The 21,836-nt window shown below is 29.4% G+C and overlaps 1 protein-coding gene across 5 annotated transcripts; it reads right to left on the bottom strand.

The window, feature by feature from the left end:
* Positions 1–810: 810 nt before the first annotated feature.
* LOC108335685 (cyclin-dependent kinase F-4) lies at positions 811–7,922 on the bottom strand. 5 transcript variants are annotated; one of them, XM_052869293.1, is made up of 20 exons: positions 7,706–7,916; positions 7,134–7,158; positions 6,655–6,915; positions 6,531–6,579; positions 5,846–6,445; positions 5,678–5,756; positions 5,534–5,602; positions 5,357–5,446; positions 5,127–5,265; positions 3,875–3,977; positions 3,754–3,806; positions 3,585–3,651; positions 3,240–3,348; positions 3,083–3,148; positions 2,920–2,988; positions 2,760–2,820; positions 2,564–2,680; positions 1,976–2,007; positions 1,659–1,731; positions 811–1,277 (listed from the first exon to the last, which is right to left on the bottom strand). In XM_052869293.1, the coding sequence occupies exons 5-20, from the start codon at positions 5,851–5,853 to the stop codon at positions 1,060–1,062; spliced, it is 1,353 nt and encodes a 450-aa protein (XP_052725253.1). In that variant the 5' UTR covers positions 5,854–6,445; positions 6,531–6,579; positions 6,655–6,915; positions 7,134–7,158; positions 7,706–7,916; the 3' UTR covers positions 811–1,059. The 5 variants fall into 5 exon arrangements, with proteins under 5 accessions (XP_052725253.1, XP_017427275.1, XP_052725255.1 ...); XM_017571786.2 differs by lacking the exon at positions 7,134–7,158 and having other exon boundaries at positions 7,706–7,922; XM_052869295.1 differs by lacking the exon at positions 7,134–7,158 and having other exon boundaries at positions 6,712–6,915; positions 7,706–7,922.
* Between the last annotated feature and the right edge of the window lie 13,914 nt (positions 7,923–21,836).

Below are 21,836 nucleotides of genomic sequence, written 5' to 3'. Positions count from 1 at the left end.
AATGAAACCCATACGCCGACAGCACGGCGCATTCCCATCGACCACCTTCCCGCCGAGCATCTCTGCCATTCTCCAGTTGAACTCCCCGCTGTTTCAGCGCCACCAGTTCTCTAATCAGCTTCTCGTTGAAGAAAATTTGCGCAGACACCATCCTCTAGCGCAGCTCCCTCTCCCTCCCTCGCGTTTAACCTCACATTGCCAACAATGATATAAACTGGACACATCATTATGTTTTGACCAGTTTTTTCACAACTTGAAATCATTTCTAACTTTTAAAAAATAATATAACTACTTCAAACATTTTCCCTCTTTCGACTATTAAACATAAAAGTGACAATAGACTCTTGCCAAAGAGCATGTTTGACGAATTTTTTCACCTGAACTAGAAAAAATATGAAAAAAAGTACAACTTATTAAAATAGATTAAAGAATTAGAAATTGTATATTACAAATATTATATAAAAGAACATATAATATATATATATATATATATATATATATATATATATATATATATAATTTCGTTTCTACTAATCTTACATGTTAATTGCAGTAGAAGAATGTCATAATGTGACTTCATAAATATTTCATTACGTCAACATGGCAGTATCTTCAAAGATTAGTGTTATAAAGCCAAGATACATTGTACCCCTTAGTCGCAAGAGAATTGATAAAGCCAAGATTCAGTGTATCAAGTGATCAACTTGTATAAATGAAAAATAAAAAGAACTTGTGAGAATTATTGCTATTATTATCGTTATTATTATCTTGTATACAGAACATAGGCAAATAAAAAGACGGTGTACGATGTGATGGTACAATCGTCCAAATTCCAATTAAGGAAAAAGTTTATTTATAGTTTAAAGTATCAGTTTAGCTCTTAGCTCTGCATGTCCCACAGGTACGAGACGATTACCAACAACTCACAACACAGGCAATACATAATAGTTTTGTAGTTTAGAGCTGGCCAAAGCCATAAAATAGTCTAAACACACATATTTATACTTACGGACATTCACACAAACATTGAGCATGCACTGTAAGGTGTCGCACATTTACTCATCCGGCAACTTTTCGGGTGAAAGTTCTTCCAGTCTGAATTTGCTGGGCGGACCCAAGGATGAAGTTTCCAGTTTCAGACATCCAATTCACTCCAGCCTTCATTGGTGGAGGACGGGGATGTCCCATTGATTGTCTTCTTGTACTAACAGACAAATTGCCCAATTTCTCAGCTGCTTCTGAAACCCCACGCTCATATCTCCCCTTGTTCGTAAAAGCTGCCAACAACCAAACACAGGTTTCCATAAACATTAATCAACACAATGAGAAAAACAAATCTCTCAAAAAGAATGCCAATCAATTCAAAGTGTGAAACAAAGTTTTGTAACTTCGTAATTTCAATTGCTTTTTTAATTACTAATTTACTGCATAGATGTGAAACAAAGTGTTAGACCTCTTTCAATTGCTCTGTTTCACTTTCCGTGTTTATGTAATCTGGTATTAAATTACCAGTCGGAGTGAATATTAGAACGCGGCTCAGTTATTTTTTTTGTATAATCAGTTTTTCCCCAAACCAGTACGACTTCAAAACAATTCAGTTCGAACCTGTTACATATACTTGATAAAATAATTAAAATACCAGACTCTTAAAAGCTTACTTGGGCTGTCCTTTCCTGGCTGTCGATACTTTGGTTTAGTACTCCTCATAGGTTTTTCATTCTTAATTCCATCCTAGAGAAGAAACATAGAAATCGTTGGCATGACAGATGGATTTAACGAGGAAGGAACTAGCTTAAGATAAACATATTAGTCTATTCAAGATGACAAATAAGACCACATACAAATAATACGTAAAAGGACTTCAAATAAATTTGGATATCGTGTTTTTTAAAATCTTGGGAGTAAAAAGAAAGCATATAGCTAGTTAGTGAGAGAGTAGTGGAAAGAACAAAAGCTTGTTAAGAGAATAACTCACCTGATTTACCATATCCAGCTTCCGTTGCACACCTGTAACATTCTTAATTGGATGAGAACAACGATCTTCACATTCACAAATATATAGTATTTCACTAACCAAAAACAACCTAATTATTATATACACAAATCCAATGGGGGGAAAACCTTTTATATTGATAAGAAATTTCTCTATAAACAAACAGATATTTTAAACCAAATCATGATATAATTGAATTATCTTCAAAGTAATCAAGGTAACTGAAACGTGCATCAAGGTGCATCAAAGAGCCCAAGGAATCTTTTGGTTCTGATGAGGCAAGCTTCTATTAACTTATTAAGTAAAACTAAATCTATTTAGTAAGAATACACCATTAAGTTGCTAACCGTGAGGAAAAATAGTCAAAAGGTTCAAAATATTTCAGTGTTGAGCATCTTATTTACTATGAATTATAAGCATGGGTAGTTAATTTACATGCAAATCGACGTAGAACAGTAAAATATTTTACTTGTCGTTTCCCTAATGATAAGGTTTCCTTTTGCTCCACATACAAAAATTAACGGAAAGAACACATGCAATGTTCTATTCAATAAATATGTAATATGTCACCTGAAGCTAAAGGAGGATGTAATTTCTGGGAAGAAAAATTATTGGTGGTCTTTGAATTGGATAAAACACCAGAATATCTCTTGACCCCTTGGTGATCCAGGGCTCCTCTGGTTCCAGCTGAAAAGAAAGGACAATAATGATCCCCACTCAATTGCACAATAAACACGTCCCTAGATAACAAATAAATAATACAAACCAGATGGTGGAGTTCTCGCTACTGCTCTGCTGCGAAGGGATGGAGGAATATAGAAGCAACTCTACCACAAATAAGAAGTCCCAATAAGACAGCTTGTAAAGTAAAAAGAAGATAAATTCTTGACAGAAAAACAACAAAACATTAGCTAGTTAAAAGACACCTGAAAGAAAGGATGCTGAAGGGCCTCAGAAGCTGTTGGCCTCTTGCAGGGATCCCAGGAGCAAAGTGACTGCATTAACAGAAAAGAAAATGAATTACACAATATTTGTTTATCAAATGGCTCACAGGCCTAAGCAACTGACCAATATACCAAAACTACTTACTTTGATAAGGCTGATTGCATCATCGCTTGCAGACGGGATCAGTGCAGAAAGATGCACACCAGCAAGCTATAGAAAGTACAAAAGGCATATAAAGTGAATAGAATAATGCCATCATACGTAGTAAATTAATTAAGCAACTAGCATCCTAGATGCTAACCTGTGGAAATTGGTAGTTGATATCCCTTGCAAGCTTGAGTCCATCATCCCAAGATTCATGGGTTGGATTGCCTATCACACCACATATTTTGTATATCTCATCTGCCTCACTGCATGTCACAGAGAAACAGATTATTTATGACATCCAGTTGCTGATCAGGACTGCTTTAGAACATGATACCACTTTTAAGCAAATAAACATCGTTAGATTTTATAAGTTAGATTTTATAAGTTCCAGGTGCTAAAATTGTTTTCCACGATGAAGATCTATTTGCTATTTTGCAGTTAAAAAATCATCATTAGGTGTTAAGTGGGGGAGAGGGAGCAGCAAGTGAGAAGCTAATACCTGACACCCGGGAACAGGGGACGAAGAGAGAAAAGCTCAGCCATTATAGCACCCATTGCCCACATGTCTATAAGGGGGAAAATGTTAATAAAAAGGTACTCAGTCGTCACTTGAAAAAACATATCAGTGATGAAAATAAATGGCAATTGTTACCCAATCAACCACTCACCAACTTTAGAGGTATACATATAAGACTGAAGCAACACTTCAGGAGCACGGTACCTAAACAGGAGCATGTTATTGCATACCTAAAACACAGAATGTGAAACATCTATTGAAAGTAGATATACCATCGTGTGGAGACATATTCAGTGTAGGGTGGTTGTGAAGTGATCTCTCGAGCTAGGCCAAAATCAGCAATTTTGATGATATCCTTGGTAACCAGCAAGTTTTCTGCACCATATCGGCATTCCTTGGGTCAAAGCAGAAATATTTTGCGACAGAATAAAGATATAAACAGCAGACCGTGCTCTCAGTTTATTTATTTCAATTATGTCTCACAATAGAGTTTTGTTCATCTAATGAGGTATTTAACAAGTCAAAATAGAAAATGTTAACCAGAGAAAACCAGAGTATAAGAAACTTCTAGCAAAATATACATTACATAATACACGTAATAAAAACTAGTGAAAACACACTACTTTATTTTACGGAGTAAAAGTTTAATATATCTTTTAATACATATTTATTTTAACTAATTTACTTTTACACTGTTTTGTTTAAATTTGAGATATTACTTAAGAAAATTAGAACTAATATGAAAGGAATTTAAAGTCATCAATTAGAGAAAGAAAAAATTGGAAATGAGAGTGTAAAGAACATGGAAATTATAAGACAAATGGAACCTGATTATGAAAAAATAATTTTTTACAGTTATTGTGAAGGGGAAACTACAAAAAACAGATTGAACCTGAGTATGAAAGAATAATTTTTTACAGTTAGTATGAAGGGCATAAGGCAGAAGAAATAAATAAAGTGGTTTTACCCAGATTAAAGAGTATATTTTGTGAACAAAAAAGTCTTCATATATAGTTTATATCCTAACGAAAGCACCACTTGCGTATTAGAACCTACGTGTCTGCATTCTAATGAGCCTGTCTTATTTTACTGAGTCAAAATTTAATTGTTGTAATAACTTTTATTATTCTACATATTAATGTGTATATTAATTTCAAAAGTAATATATTTTTAATACATTTATTTTATGTTGTTTAGTTTAAATTTCAAATATTATTTAAGAGATAAAAAAAATAGAAGTCATCGGTTGGAATGGAAGAGAGTAGAAAATTTCGAACATAAAAAAAACAAAATGAGTCAGAAATTGAGAGAATAAGTCGGGATGGTTATTTTAAAAACGATAACGACAATAAAATAAATAAAGTAGTTTTACATAGATTAAAGGATATATTGGAAAATAAAACACATGCAAAAAATTTATCCATCGTATATAATATAATATAATTATAAAAGTTATACATTAACTCTCCCATTCAATCAAAAAGCAAAAACTAACAGATTTTAGAGAAAATTGTGCATAAGTACCGGGCTTCAGGTCACGATGGAAGTACCCACGCTGGTGCATGTAAGCAAGACCTTGGAAAGCTTGAAAACACCAATTTCTAACTTCACCTTCAGAAAACAGTTTTTCCCTATCTTTCATAAGCTGGTATAGGTTGCATTCCTACATCACCCCAAATTGACACTAAAATTAGTCTATAAGATATTGCATTATCCAACCAAGTACTTGTCTACCAAGAGCTTTAATCACCCACCATGTATTCAAAAACAAAGTACAAAATGTCACTTTCTCGAATAACTTCCTTCAGCTTGACAATATTTGGGTGGTTCATTTTTCGCAGCGACTGCCATAGGGGAAATTAGAGAGTAATTATAAATTTTCAACTAATCATTACAAAAAAGGCTTAAGAAAGATAAGCAAGATGTAAAACCTTGACTTCTCTTAGGTTTACACACTCCTCCCAAGAGTAATACTTCTTCTTCATCTTCTTGATAGCAACCTGCAGTTTTACTACGTATTAGGACATCCGACTTCAAATAGAGCAACTCCATCATGTCAGTTAACGCATACTTACAACTTCCCCAGTCTGTTTGTTTATAGCTCTCCACACACTCCCAAAAGTCCCATCACCAACTTCCTTAATTAAGTTGTACCTGTATTGCCAGGGAAACGTATTTAAGAAATTTAACAGAAAACAAAAGAGGAAATAGGAAATTCTGAAAAAAGGGGAAAAAGTGATCACCTCTCCATTGTTCCCAGGGAACACTAAGCAGCACTTTCTTTATTCAACAAATGTAAACAAAAACGCAAAGGATAAATGGCATTTATCTCGTGTAGATGATGCTCAGAGCTGTATAAAATATTAACAGGTTCCTGCTGGTCCAGCAAAATCCACCATCAATTTTCTGTCGTAGCAAAAGAGGGCATAGAAGCAGAAACTTTCAGATGGACGGGCTGCACAGCTTTATTCATTAATAGACCCACGGCTTCGAAATGGTTGCAGAGTAAAGGTGGTGGAAATGAACAAGAACCAGAGATCATACTGACACTTCTCAGGTCCCACTATAATGACTGATCAAAGCAGTAGCATTACTCTCCCTCTAGCTAAAATCACCGTGACCCAAGACTTCAGAACTACAATATACTCTACTTCATCTAATCAAAGTAGGATTTGCTTCAGAAACTTCGGGTAACTGATGTGTGTTATTCAGCAACAATACCCATCAAGAGCAACAAGGAGGCTATTTCAATAACTACAGTTCGAACTGATTCAATGCAAATATGTCACTCAAAATATGCAGGCAGAATCCAATATTCAGTCACCGATCTATATGTTTCAGCCCTGCAAAGGCAAAAATAGGCTAGTAAATTTTTTTTATAGTAGAAACGGAAGACGTTCTGGAGGTTCTTCACGATAGAAACCTTACCCAAGAGGATTTACCGGAAGTTTTAACAGAATGATGGGTCAGCAATGCACTGCCAAAGAACACTTATCAAGAAACTTCTTTTTGGATTGGTGTTTTGCAAAGAAGAAAAAGAATAAGCGCTTACTTGCACAAGTGCACTAAAGATGCAGCACCTGTATCAGAAGAAAGTAGCATCACGTACCCTGTGCTGATCATCAAACGGGAGCAGAACACTAAGTGCAATTAACAAAGGAAACCCGAAGAAAATCTCCAAGGATGAAAAATCGCCAATCAAGCACTTCTTGGAATGCAAAAAACCGATACTGGTAGCAATTTGTCCAGAAACAAACTCCCTCCATGTCTCAAAATATAAATCACGATCCTTTAGATTCAAACCCAGACCAACCTATGATTAAAGAACATGGAGAAGGCTTGAGGGTTAGATTCATAAAAAATCCATACTCAATTTTCTTTACCATTACATGACCAATAAAATTAAAATTAACAGCAAAAAACATGAATGACATATGAAATCGGGCAACTATTAGTTTCAGATGCTACAACAAAACAGCGATGAAGACTCGGATTCTCTGACCAAGTAAAAATAATTGCATTTACACTTACCTCAAACAATTAAAATTCGAAAATCCTGTGCAAAAATTACAAGTTTTCCAGGAAAAAAAGGCAAAATTATCAGTCAAGGAACTAAATTCCGGAATCGAAATTACAAGGCGTAAAATAGCCTACAAGCATCTCTATGAATTGATTATCAATGTTTCCATCAGATTAAACATCAAATTCCAGAAAGCAGAAGCATAAATAATCTAATAACACCAAAAACTATAACCTAAGACGGAATAAAGCATAAACAACAATCCATACGAATCTCGAGAACCAGAATCCTATCTCGAAGCCCTAACTAACACCAAAGCACAAAAAGAAAACAAAACCTAGAAAAAAAAAGCGGAAAATCCATCAAGAAAGTCAAATTCAACGAACGCGTAATCCTCTAACAACCAGAACCAATTGAACAAACAAATTCAATTGGTCGACGGTCAACAGTCAAAAGCCTAACAAAACAAGAAAGGAAAAGCACAAAAACGATGGCGAAACTAAAGCGAAAAGGCAATCGGAAGGATCCGAAAGGGATTGGATCGGATCTGAAAGAAGAGGGGGAGAAGGAAAGAGGATGAGACCTGAAAAGCACGCAGCATAACAACCGTCTCGAAGGACGGGAAGAGGCGGAATCCAGAGCTTCTTGTTGTTCTTCCTAAACGAAGCTTTTCTGTTTTTCTCTTTCTTGGGTTTGGATTGGTGCGAATGATGAAATATAGGGAATTAGAAAAAAGGTTGAGACCTAATTTATGCGTTTTGGGTGGGCCTTAGTCACCGCCTTCATTCCTTGTTTTTCTTGTCTTCGACTCCAACTCTTATTCCTATTTATAATTTGTCTTCTCCGCGTGGCTACGACACCCTCTATTCCCTCCACGTCACACCTACATTTCTTATTTCAGATCTAATATTTTTATATAATCATTTAGTTTCTTTATTTTTTATTTTTTTAGTATAAAAGATTCATAATGATGCTGCAAACATTTTTCTTTTCAAACATATTTCAATTCATCAATTTTTAGTCTATGTCTTGCCACTCGTGTAAGTGTGTAATCATGCCTTAATCTGATTCTAATGTCTCAAATGATAACTGTATCATGCTGCACCTATGTATAATATTGTTCACATCACATCTAATCATCATATAGATTATGTCAACGTAATATTACGTCACATATAATATAAATCCAAATTTTAATGTAATTATTATATATTCAACTTTTATACATAATTATATATTTAATTTTTATCTTGATTTTATTCATTAATAAAATCATAGTTAAAAATTCAAAAATAACCTTAACCAATTACTCAAATTAAAGTAAGATTACGATATCTAAATTACCGATACACAATATTCAAAGTTAGATTAAAAGAAATTACTTTTATAATTTTGATTCCACTTTGTAACTAAACTTATTTGAATCAAATTGAAAATCGACATTGAGAACAATTATTTATTATTCTTTTACCATTTGTTGTAAGTTTATTAATATAATTATTTACTACTTTGGTTTATTATTTAATTTTATTAAAGACTTTTAATGTGTAAATAGTTTAGATATTAAATTTCTTTGTTTATCAAATTATATAAATTTTAACCAGTGGAAATATATGTCTATGCACTTTTTTTTGTAATAAATAAATATAACAAAAAATACTAACGCATAAATGTTTTGATTGAGTAAAAAATCATCCAATACATGAAGGTTTCAAGATTTTATTTTTTAATTATAAGTTTTTTACTGTGTGCACGACTTTAAAAAAAAATATTACAATTGAATTCTTTGTTAAACTATACGACAATACCATCATTGCCCATTATTTAACCATGCTTATAGATTTGATGAATGTTAATGTCATGGAATGGCTAGTTAAAGTTGCACACACCATCCATGACTTCTAATTTAAAAAAAAAAATATTTGTCCTATGCGCACACATTTTTAATTTTATTGTTTTGAACCGAAGTCATTCATTCCTTTCTTAATTTCTTATTTCTTAAAAAAAAATTTAATGGCTGTAGAGAGGGCTTCAATGTTTTTAAATTTAATTACGATAATCAAAATCGTACTTAATCTTCATAATTTTTGTATATCATATTTTCAAATCCAAACTCATATTTTTATATTCAATACGAAATCATGTAACTTTTGTAAAACAAGTTGTATTATTTATTTCCAAATAATAATTATTTTAGAATCTGTCTATTTTTATAAAATTACACCATTTTCATAACAAAACTAAAATAGTCAAGAGCTAAGTAATAAATTTTTTACTTTTAATGAGTGTAAAAAATAAGTTAAATTAATTATCAAATTAATAGATTTGTTTTCCTCACAAAAATAAAATAATATACTTTTTCAAATTGTTAATATATTTTATTATAACTTGTATTTTTTTTTTGCATAAAATTAGAGAAAACAAGAGAAGAAATATAAAGATTTATTTTTGTTTTCTCACCTCACTCAAAACATATAATTGTTGTTTTGTGAAGACATGGTCACTTAAGCAACTAAGTGAGTAATAAATGACACTTGTAAAACATATTATATCTCAATAACTAAGACAACTTAATGGATGTCTAAGTGAAGAAATCAAAATTTAGTTCAAAATATAACAATAATTCACTTTGTTTAAACTGTGATAAAAATTACATAATTAAGAAAGAAGATAACTTTAACTACCAACCAATACTATATGCAAATATATTATTTATTATAATATAAGAAAATAAATACTAGTAAATTTATTTTATTATTCATTTTATTTTGTTATTAATTTTATTTTGTTGACAAGTATTTCAAAACATAATTTTTTAGTCATTTGATACTTTTAGTTTCTTTTTACATTTATATGTATTTTGTTGTCACTTGATGGAAGTTATTTATTATGATACAAGAAAAGAAGATACTAACAAAATTACCTTATTACTCATTTGTTTGAGTTAAGAAGTGTCTCAAAAATTAGTTTTTCAGTCATTAGAAATTTTTAATTTTTTTATTTATATTTATGTTGTTGTTATATGTGTATAAAAGTTATTTTACTTTTTTATCTATTTATTTTATCTTTTATTTTTATATATTTATATTTATTTTACATTACATATGCATACAATTTATATTATCATTTAATCCATTTATGTTATTTTTAAACAAAATTTTCTATACTATTATTTTATTCTTAATTTTAACCTAACTTCTAATTAATTAGTAATTTAATAAATTATTAAAGTATAACTTATATTTAAAGTAAATTATTTTATACTATTTTTTCATTTTTATTTTATTTTTTTATGATTTATAATTATTTGGTCATTAATATAATTAAATTTAGAAACATATATATTAATGAAATTAAATTTGGAAACATATGTTTTACTTTTATTTCTTAAAATAATTTTATTTTAAAAATAGTGTGTGTGTATATATATATATATATATTAATAATACAATACAATTATATTAAAACATTCCCTCTAAAAGGTTATTTTACTATTTTATTCATTTGATTTGTTTTTAAAGTGATTTACCACAAAAAGAAATTATATTTAAACTTTATAATTTAATATCTAACAAGTTATTATTTAAGTTCTTAAATAGTACTATTGTTTTCTTAAATCTGAAATTTTCATACCAATATCCAAAATGTCAATTATGTATAAAATTTGAATTATAGTATTAATCATGCATTCCTAAATTTATTTTAAAATTTTGTTGAATTTTAAAATAAATAAATAAATACTTATTTTAATGTGTGCCCTCAAACATATTTTAATCATCATTAAGAAATTTTCTAATGTATTTTCAATATATTTATTATTAAAAAATAATTTATATTTAAAATATTAACTCAATTATTTTATAATATTTTTTTCATTCTTAATTTTATCTAATTACCTTGCCATTTAATAAATCATTAAAGAATAACTTATATTATAATATTAATTATTTTCTATATTATTTATTCATTTGTAATTTATCCTTTTATGATATATAATTATTTGATTGGTCATTTAATAAATTGAAATTTCGAAAAATATATTTTACTTTTATTTTTTAAAATAATATTTTTTTAAAAAATAATATATATTTATTAACAATACATACGGTTTATACTGTAATAAAAATTATTCTCCCATAAAAAATATTTTAAAAATTATTTAATTTTTAAAATAAATAAATAAATAATTCTTTTGATATGTATTCTTAGAGATATTTTAATTATTGTTTTTTTATCTAATATATTTTTAATATACTTACAATTAAAAAATATCCTACATTTAAAGTATTAATTGTTTTTCTGTTATTTCTTTCATTTTTAATTTTACACTTTTATAATTTCTAATTAGTTGGTCATTTAATAATTTTTTAATGATTAAATTATATTTAGAATATTAATTCTTTTCTCATACTATATTTTAAATTTATCCTTTTAGGATTTTAAATTATTTTATCGTATAATCAAGTTAAATTTAGAGAAAATGTATTTTAGCTTTATTGGGTCTTAAAATAATATTATTTTTAAAAAATAATATATATTTATTAATATTTTTTATCTTTTAGTTAGTTTGTTATTATTTCTTATTTGTATGTTGGGCTTAGCTCATATTTCTTCTATTATAAATAGAGAACCCTATGTGTGTATTTAACACAAGGGAGATTAATCTCATATATAATTTTCACTATATTCAACATGGTATCATAGCCGGGTTCTTTTTTGAGGAAAAAGTTTATGGTGCCTCTACCACTACATTCGTCGCTGCCAGGGGCGGCGCCATCTACTATCGCCGGCGGTGCCATTGTCTACTGCTGTCACTACCGGAGTTCTAGTTTCGATTGATGATCACATTGTTTTCATCGTCTCGACCAAGCGACTACCATGCCTTTAACGACGCCTTCATCGGAGTTCCTTTTAAAGTTATGGATTTGCTCCCTTTTTCGCCGTGCATTGTGGCATGTTTAGTAGTTGTTTAGAGCATCAAGGTTGCTCTTTTTCCTTTTTCAGGTGTCTTGATTGGAGAATTTTGGATTTTTTATGGTTTCTTTCTCTTATTCATCTATGGCTTCTTCCGCTGGTGTCTCTTCTGACCTCATTTTTTTGTCACCATTGTGTTTGACCCGTCTATATATGTTTTTTTCCCATGGAAAAGATTGTTCTTGTTAGTTTATTTATGGCCATGGTGACTCTTCAACAATTACATCTTTATACACTGGTGGCATTCTTCAACGATGATTTGCAAGAAGAGATTTACATTGACCAACCTCCCAAATTTGTTGCTTAGGGGAGTCTTTTGGGTTGGTATTTTGTCTTCTATGTCGTCTTGCAAATCATTAGCAATTTGGTGTCACTCGAGTGTAGAAGTAGATATTTTCACTAAGTCTTTATGGATTATATTAGTAACAAGCTTTTGTACATACGATTTGTATGCACAGCTTGAGGGGGAGTGTTAGATATATTATATCTTTTATCTTTTAGTTAGTTTGTTATTATTTCTTATTTGTATTTTGGGCTTAGCCCATATTTCTTCTATTATAAATAGAGAACCCTATGTGTGTATTTAACACAAGGGAGATTAATCTCATATATAATTTTCACTATATTCAACAATAACACAGATAATCTTTGTTACACTCGTCTAATCAACGTATGAAATAGTTTATCTAATATTTTTACTATACTGTTAAGATTTTGGTAAGTGTACCAAATCGTTCAAGTAATATAAAATGGTAAGACTAAGTATCGTTTCCTAAGAAACTCGTGTAATACTAGTTAATTGCACAATTTGTAACTCATTTAGACTAACGAATATATGAATAAATGCAACGAAATAAATTGACAAGGAAATAAATTGGTCTTTGGCATCCAAAGACACTTAGGAGCAGAAAAAGGTCGGAAATGGAGAGGAATGACAATGCTTGGGGTAGATTTCGCCGAATTCACTCTCTTGCACACATGGAATCCTCTCCTTGCCATCAAATACTAATGTCAACCCACTAAAACACTCTAGCCCTAATCCCTTAGGTGGAAGAGCCTAAGTTTTCTAGTTAAGCATCAATCCCTTGATCCTTCAACAAGTAAACCTGCATTAAGACCTAGAGTTTTAGAAAAATAATGGGTCAAGCTCCATTCCTAGACACTAGTCCCCATTAGATTTCTTGGTTCAAGTCTAGTGTTTACTAGATTCTTTCTAAAACATAGCAAATCACAAATCAAGTTATCATCATCCCCATTTCAAGCAAGCATTAAGAGTAGAAACAAGAAATTAGCATTCAATGGAAAAAGAATTTATATAATCAAGTCATTTACAACGTAGAAGAGAGTTCAAGAACTACAAAATATCCCTAACAAGATGGGTTTGGCTCTCCATTTCCATGGAGGGCCTCAAAGCTTACAACAATGGAAGATGGAAGAAGAAGGAGACCCAAGGAGGAAGAAAAAGATGTTCCCACATGCTCCACTCAGCCTCCAAGAGCTCCAAACAGTGAAGTCGTGCCTCCAAGAAACCAAATACCCTTTTCTCTTTGCGTTCTCGACCTAAATAAACTAGATCTGCCACATTAGCACCACCAATGCTCAGTGCTAGGAAATGGGTGCTCAATGCCATGCTCTCTAGAAATTGGGCGCTCAACGTTGGGTTGTCAGTGCCCTGGGCGCAACTTTCAGCAATTGTAGCGCTCAATGCTGGCATGGGCGCTCAGTGCTAGGCTTAGTGGAATCAACATTTGTTCTTCATCAATGGGTGGCGCTCAACGCCAGGCGTTCTGGTGTTTTGATTCCTCAAATTTTGTGCAGATTTACTTACTACTGTGGCTAATTCATCTCTATACATTGGTGGAGGTTCTTCCAAGCACAACATTAGCTACAAAATAGAGGGATTAGTGATGAAATTACATCAAATTAGCCTAAGACACTATATATAAAAATACGATAAAAGAAAGGATTAAGTTTCAAGCTAGAAACGAGTTGATTTTGCTACTAAAATGATACTCAGATAATGGTAAAATTTAGCATTATCATATACTCATGTAATTATTGTATGGACAATCTCGTGTAATTTGTTTCCTATATTATTCCCATTAATGTATATAAAGACTTGTATGATGTGTGTTGTTAAACTCGTCTAATTAATATATGATAAAGTCACATAATATGTATTGTTAGACTTGTTTAATTAGTATACAAACGAACTCATATAATATGTATTGTTAGATTCGTATAATAAGTATATATATAAACTCGTATGATATGCATTACTAAACTCGTCTAATAAGTGCATATTCAGACTCATATAATGTGTATTGTAAAACCCATCTAATTGATAAGTGGAGAAACTCGAGTCCATCAGTATACATTATACAAATCATTCTTATAGATGACTGTAATAATATTATTAGATAAGTCTTTCAACATATAAATTAGATAAATCTATTAATAAACATTAGACATCATATTTTATATATATATATATATATATATGGGGTTTGCTAACGCGCGTACACTTGTTTTTTAGTTGGTACATTTTAGCAATGTGTACCGGGTTTTAGTAGACAAAAATACCCTTATATATTTGGGATTCTAACTTTTAAGGTTAAGGGTATTTTAATAATTTTCATTCTCAAAACTAAAAAAAAGAAACCCCCAAACCCTAACTCACCTCCCTCATTCCTCTCAGCCCTTTCTCTTTCATTTCTCTCACTCCAACATTTTCTCTGTTGTCATCTGTCATCCTATGGTAGCCCAACTTAAAAAAATTAGAAACATTGGCTGTTAAACAATCTTAAAAAAATAATTTTATAATGAGTTTTCATTTTATAATTTTTGTCTTATCTAATTTTATCCAATTTTCACAAGCATAAATGAATTGGTAATTGACCTGAAAAAAATCTCATTTTATAATTTTTGTCGTATATAACTTTATCTAATTTTCACAAGCATAATGACATCAGAAGGAATTGATAATTCGCCTAGAGGGTTTTTTTTAAAGATGATGATTCAACATATGCAGATGATGAAATTAGAGACGTTAGTGAAGATGGTGAAATTGAAGAGATCTTTGAATAAACCTTTGCCGGAAGGTGAATATGTCAATGACTCAACTCTTTACAAAGGCAAATTGTTTAACGACAAATGTTTATGATTTTTTTCAATTGGGACTACAGTAGGGATGACAGAGAAAAAGTTGGAGTGAAAGATATGAAAGAGAAAGGGTTGAGAGGAATGAGGTTTTTTTAAGTTTAGGAGGTTTTTTTTTTTTTTAAGTTTTGAGAATGAAAATTATTAAAATACTCTTAACCTAGAATCCATGATATATAAGAATATTTTTGTCTACTAAAACCAAGTACACATTGCTAAAATGTACCAACTGAAAAATAAGCGCGTTAGTAAACCCCTATATATATATATATATCAATTGTTCGTTTTATTACATATGTTAACATTATTTCAATCCTAATGTTATTGATATTTTTTATGAACTCTTAATTTTATAGGTAAATGTTCTGGGTGAATGTATTTTAAGGTTATTATATCAATTGTTCCTTTTATTACATATGTTAACATTATTTCAATCCTAATGTTATTGATATTTTTTATGAACTGTTAATTTTATAGGTAAATGTTCTGGGTGAATGTATTTTAACGTTATTATATTTATTTTGTTTTAATTATATTTATTATTTATTAATCTTAAATCATAATTATATATATATATATATATATATATCCTCTTCTACTTATAAATATAATATATAAGGAAAATAAAAATAAGAAAAATACACACCAACTCTTACAAAAATCTTTTTAGTTGTTTTATTCTATCTGATGTTTTAAAAACATCAGTTTTATAAGATTTATAGATTTTTCACTCCACTCAAGCAACCTAAAAAGTTGTTATATATTTAGAGATAAATGCATATTATTTTATCTTACCTTACCTACAAGTGGACACCATTTTTTTTTCTAAGAATAATCCTCAATTTTTTATCTTATATTATTGTTGTTATAGTCTAATATTTTACAAAAATAATATATTAGAGAAATAGATTATCAAATAGAAAAATTAATTAGTTTCTTTAAAGTTTAAACATTCTCAAGAGATAAAGAATTAAGATTATCTTTTGAAAGAAACTTAAATTTTAAATAAAATATTTTTTTTAAATTTGTAAAACCTTTGCATATAAAATATTTTATAAATTATTGTACACTTCAAAAAGAATACGAAATGAAAATATGGTGATTATTTAAAATAATAAAAATATTAAAATATAAATAATTTGCACAAGGTAGAGTAATTATAAAGCTAAAGCTTATAAAACATGAGTAAAAGTTTTAAGATTGAAATAATATTTCTTGGTTAGTTTTACAATTCAAAAAGACAACAGAAAATATGAGAATTTAAAAAAATATTAAAAAATTGGTAGCATATAAAAATAGGATCTTTAAAACGAAGAAAAGTTTGTAAAACATTTTCCGGAATACTGTAAAATATATAGTGTAAACGATTTGGGAAAATTAAATAAAAACATGCAAGAACAAAAACTCAAAAAAAAATATAAACCTAAATAATGTGCAAAACCCTAAAAATATTGATGGTGATAATAAGTTAAAAAAATATTAAGCCGTGAAGAAAATAGGATGATCTAGAAAATAAATTAGCATTGCCTAAAAGATTAACATATTGATTAACAAAAAAATTATTATTACTTTATTATTTGATTTGATTTCATATAGTAAAGCATTTTTTGTGTGTATCAAATTGTCTTAAAGTGATATATAATGTTTAATAGTTGGGACCGGAAAGTTCAATAATGGATGGAGTTTGGTCACGACAGTGGCCACTGAGTATTTAATTGGTGGAGAGTTTTATGGTTGATTGGCTCTCTTGGTTAGGTCGTAATTCACAATCAATTTTCATATTCTATCTTATCTAATTGGATTTTCTTTTTCTCTCACCTATGCTTATGTTTTTCTCCTGTGACTAACTGATAACCTAATGATAATGTTATATTTGAATTTTTTATTTGCTAAATATGTTAGAAATTAATTCTATCACTATTTTTTTATAAAGAAATTAGGGTATTCATTTAGTGGGGGTTGATTTAATGGTGGCGATGAAATTCTAAATGCCGACTAACATGAAAGAAAGGTATGTCAAAACTGTAAATACTAGTTTTTTTTTTGGAAGAAATAGTTTTAGGATGGTAAATATTAAAATTTTATGTTATGTTTAATTTTAAAATGGTCATTTTTCTAATTTTTTGTTTTTACATTCTTTAAAACTATTTTTCCGTATTTCTAAAAAAAAGTGTCAACTAGATGATGTTTTTTTTCCTTTCATTTTCAGTTTATTAGAATTTGATTTCTTTTGGTTACGTTTTATTTTATGGTTGGATATCCAAGTCTCTTTTACATGTTCAATAAAATAAAATAAGTTTTATGACCTTACAATTGTATTTTAGCAACTATGGTGACCTTACAAAGTGAAATCTAATATTGAGTGAGATAGAGAATTGATGATTGTATTTTTTTTTAATTTGATTTTAGTGTAAGGTACTTATTCAATAAATGATGAACTTGCAATTTAATTTTTAAAATCACATGTATAAAATATTTTATAATGGATAGGGACGGTTGAATATGTTTTGAAATAAGGTGTGTAACTTGGTTATATATAAAGTGTTAGTGTATCAAATTTATCAATATGCTCAATTAATATTTTTATTGTTTACTTCAACAAATGCTTTCTCTTTTTGTCTTCAACATTTGCTTTCAATATGTGTACTTTAAAGTTATGTTGCAAACATTGCAAACATTCACTGTTCAATGAAAATTTGTGTAACTTGAGTTTAAAATGAACATAATACAGACTTAGAAACAAATGTCGAAGACAATGTAAAAAGAGAGAAAAACATTTAATGAAGTATACACTTTGAATCTGATGTGTTATTTTTATTGGGTTTAAGTTAAGATGTTCAATTCTTTATCATGGTTAGGAGTTGTTAATATGAAAACTACAAGTGTACCGGTCACACTTAGTAAGTAATAAGTATCATTCTCTTTATAGGAACTTAGGCAGAATGACAACTTTCACAATTTACAATTCAATTAGAGAACAAAACTCATAAAAACATAAAAAAATTCTTTTTGTATTTTTATCAAAGAGTTGGTTTGTAACAAAAATTTAACATATGATATATATAATTGCTAATACTAGATATCATTCATTTCATTCTCTTACGTTTACAAATATCTCAATTCTATATTGAAGTTAAAATCAACTTACAAGTTTGCTCAAATCCTATTCTTAATGATTTTGAGCCTATAATAACTCTTGAACGTGTGAATCATGTTCTATCCCTATATACAAACTGAATTAGGTATAATTTCATTTCTAAGTCAAACTATGAGATCAAGTTACAACACATATTAAGCACAAAACTTGAATATTAACCTCTTTTGAAAAACACATACACATATTTTCCAACTCTCAATGACAATAATTTTTCACTTTCGTAATATTACTTTTTATCTTCTCAGATCTTTTCATCTCATTTTAGGATAGTTTTGGATAGTTTCTAATCTTCGGTCGTCAAATCTACATCCATAAATCCATCAAAATAAGTTGAAGTAAGTGAACAAAATCTTATAGAAAAAAAAACTTTCATCAAAGAATAAAAAAAAAGGAAAAAATTGTTTGATGAATTGAAGATAAAATAAACAATCACATTATCTTAATAAGAACAAAATAATAGAAGATAGAATAGTTAGACGAAAATAAAAACATTTTAAATATTAAATAAACAAATTATTTAATTAAAACTTAATTAAACACACCTAATAAAATTTAATTAAGTTAAAATTAAAACATATTATTATTAACTTTATTCTTCTAATTATATTCATATTAAACTTGAAATAAATCATTAAAATGTTAATTTTTTTTTCAAATAATTTTGTTGTGAATTTTAGATGGAATTTTATAAAGTAGGAAATTTGAAATTTTCTTTGAAAGAAATCAAATATTTTTAAATCTCTTTTATTAAAAATAAAAAATTCAATTATCTATACTATTATATGAAGAAGATTTTCTCTTTGTATGCAATCGGTTTCGAATTTACTTTTATAAGTATTTTTTGTTTTAAATTAACTTAATTATTTTATCTATTTAACCCTTTAGGTAATTTTTTTTATAAATTTAACTGTTTTTCAATTTGACTTTTTTGTTGTTGTAAAATTTAACTATTTTTATAATAAAAAGTTATCTGAAGTAATAAACATTACCTACAATCAAATTGTAAAATTTTTTAGTCTTTGTACAATGCATATCTTTGTAATAATTAGGAAGAATTGCAAAGATATCTTTGTACAATGCATATCTTTGGTTATCTGAAGTAATAACCAAGTTTTCTTAGATTTTAATTTTCTTATCTTATTCAAGATCAAATATGCAGAGAAGAATAAAAATATTTGAAATACTTAATAAAACAATTTTTTAAAATTAAAACTTAATTAAAACACCTTACGATTTAAGTAATTTAAAATTAAATGATATTATTATTTTATTAACTTAATTTTTCTAATACTTCAATATATTCATAAAATTTGAAATTAATTATTATTGTTTGTCCCTTCAGGCATGTCAATCACTCCTTTAAATCTCTCACCACCTTTCCTCTCTGTTCTCAATTATTTTGCACAAAAGCATCTAAGAACACTGGGCATTTTCGTTGCGGTTCAAAACCAGGGTGTGGGTTAGGAGAGTTGCATAGCTTAAAGTTGGGAGGCACACTAAGAATCAAAGGCTTTGAAATATAAGTGAAATCTGTATTCTATTAAGTTATCTAGCTTAGGTATTTTGAGACTTAGTAGAAGAATTAGTGCGTGATAGTAATGGTTTCAATCCGATTTATGGTCAAAAACTCCAAATCTTTTAGTAATCTCTCCAAACTCAAACTGTTCTTCGATCATGCCCACAGGTAATGACTCATTGCATAATCAACTATATGATCAAATAAATTCCTACTTTAGTACAATCATAGAAAAAATTATAGTTCTCTTCTTTAGTACAGCTCATAATAGAGACACCAAATTAAGCCACATAATTAAGGGATTTCAACAAGTTCCTCTAGGATCAACACATATTGGAATAATGTCAAAAGTTTCTAATAAAATAATAAGTAACCCCTTGACCAGTAGGTACTAAAACACCAGTACATATAGATTTTATGCTAAGGAATAAAGAAGTAAAAGCATAGCAATTCAAAATCTCCCAACAAAAAATTCCCGGCATCAACTATGATTCATACTGAAATGGTGAGACAGGGGAGCAATAAGTTTATAAAAAATTAATGTGGATGAGAATATAAACAAAAGATTGAAATGAAGACCCACTTGAAACAAAGACCAAGACAACAAGGCCACCAGTTTTTTCAATTGCAACTTTGATTTCTGCTACTTCAACCTATAGATTCAAATTTCAAAACAATAATGTTTATCAAACAGAAGAAGATTAAAATGAGCACACTTCACAATCCCTCGCTTTTTTTCAAGAAAATCCAACTTTCACAGCTACGTCTCCCGTTATTTGTGGTTACATCAAAATCACTCCTTCTGTGGATTCTAGTTCTGTAAGCAAGTTTGAAAATATGTTAGGTAGTGTATTTACTTTATAACAACTCATTCCAGTGCAGCATATCGTTAATAGATCATAAACTGTTACTTGTGCTGAAATTTTCTTGGTTGTGATTTTGTTTTATAGAATTCTCTTGATGTATGATTTGAGGAGTACCACTGATTATACAGGCAAGGATTTCAAATTGGATTGCAACTACGGAAAGCTTGGGCAATATGGCAAAGATTGTTGTTACTTCCACATACTGATTTCGTGGAGTTAGACAAAAACTCCATTTTTTGGGCCATGTGAACAACATTGGTGGTGTGACAAATTAAGGGTATGTTTGGTTCAACATTTATTTAATAAAGTTTATCATATCATTTATTTATTACAGATAAGTTTCAGACAGGGATATGTTAGTTGAAGATATTTTAAAGGTTTAATACCCAATTTTTTTCCCACTTTGGTTTGTAAATCTCAAATTAGTCTCTTTATAGAAATGTGAGTGCAATGGATCCTTACTTGTAATTATTTGAGTCTAATGAGTTCCTTCCGTTAAATAGAAGGAAACGGAGTTAGTGGGCTGATGATGTGACAGTTGTCTTTGGTGAGGTGTCAAGACGCAATTATTTGCGTGTTTACGTGGTGTTAGGGTTCCCATTTTCAAATTGGGTTTTATTAAAAATTGGGAATAAAAAGATTTGGGGGTGATTTGTTGGAGAAATCTTGAGGAAAGTTCTGGAGATAACTCACCCCAGTTGGACCGGGTTCCGTCTTCGTCGTTGATGGACCGGATTAGGTCTTTTAGTTTTCGTAGAACAGAAAGTGAAAGATCCGAGCCGGTCCAAAATTCTGAGTCTGGAATGAAACAGCGCTATTTAAGGTTTTTTAGGGGTCAATTTGGAATGAATCCCCCTTCTATGAATAAGAATTGACACCGTTGTTTCTTAGTCTTGTAACACTCTGTTATCCATAGTTTTTTTATTATCGTCTCTTAGATAATCTGGTTAACCGTGATCTTTTCGGTCTTTGTTCTGTCTTTTATTTAATCTCTCTGAAACATTTCTTTCATCTCCTTGTCTTGTGCTCTCTTCTTATTGGT

The sequence above is a fragment of the Vigna angularis genome, chromosome 10 (genome assembly GCF_016808095.1).
Source record: "Vigna angularis cultivar LongXiaoDou No.4 chromosome 10, ASM1680809v1, whole genome shotgun sequence".
Classification (NCBI taxonomy): Eukaryota; Viridiplantae; Streptophyta; class Magnoliopsida; order Fabales; family Fabaceae; genus Vigna; species Vigna angularis.
This window is presented reverse-complemented; position numbering and strand designations above follow the sequence as displayed.

What these genes read in the sequence shown, in the direction of transcription:
- LOC108335685 (XM_017571786.2), bottom strand. An exon ending in CCCCTGTTCCCGGGTGTCAG is followed by an intron (nt 3,349 to 3,584) that starts GTATTAGCTTCT and finishes TGTGACATGCAG; the next exon opens with TGAGGCAGATGAGATATACA. An exon ending in AGCTGGATATGGTAAATCAG is followed by an intron (nt 1,732 to 1,975) that starts GTGAGTTATTCT and finishes TTTCTTCTCTAG; the next exon opens with GATGGAATTAAGAATGAAAA.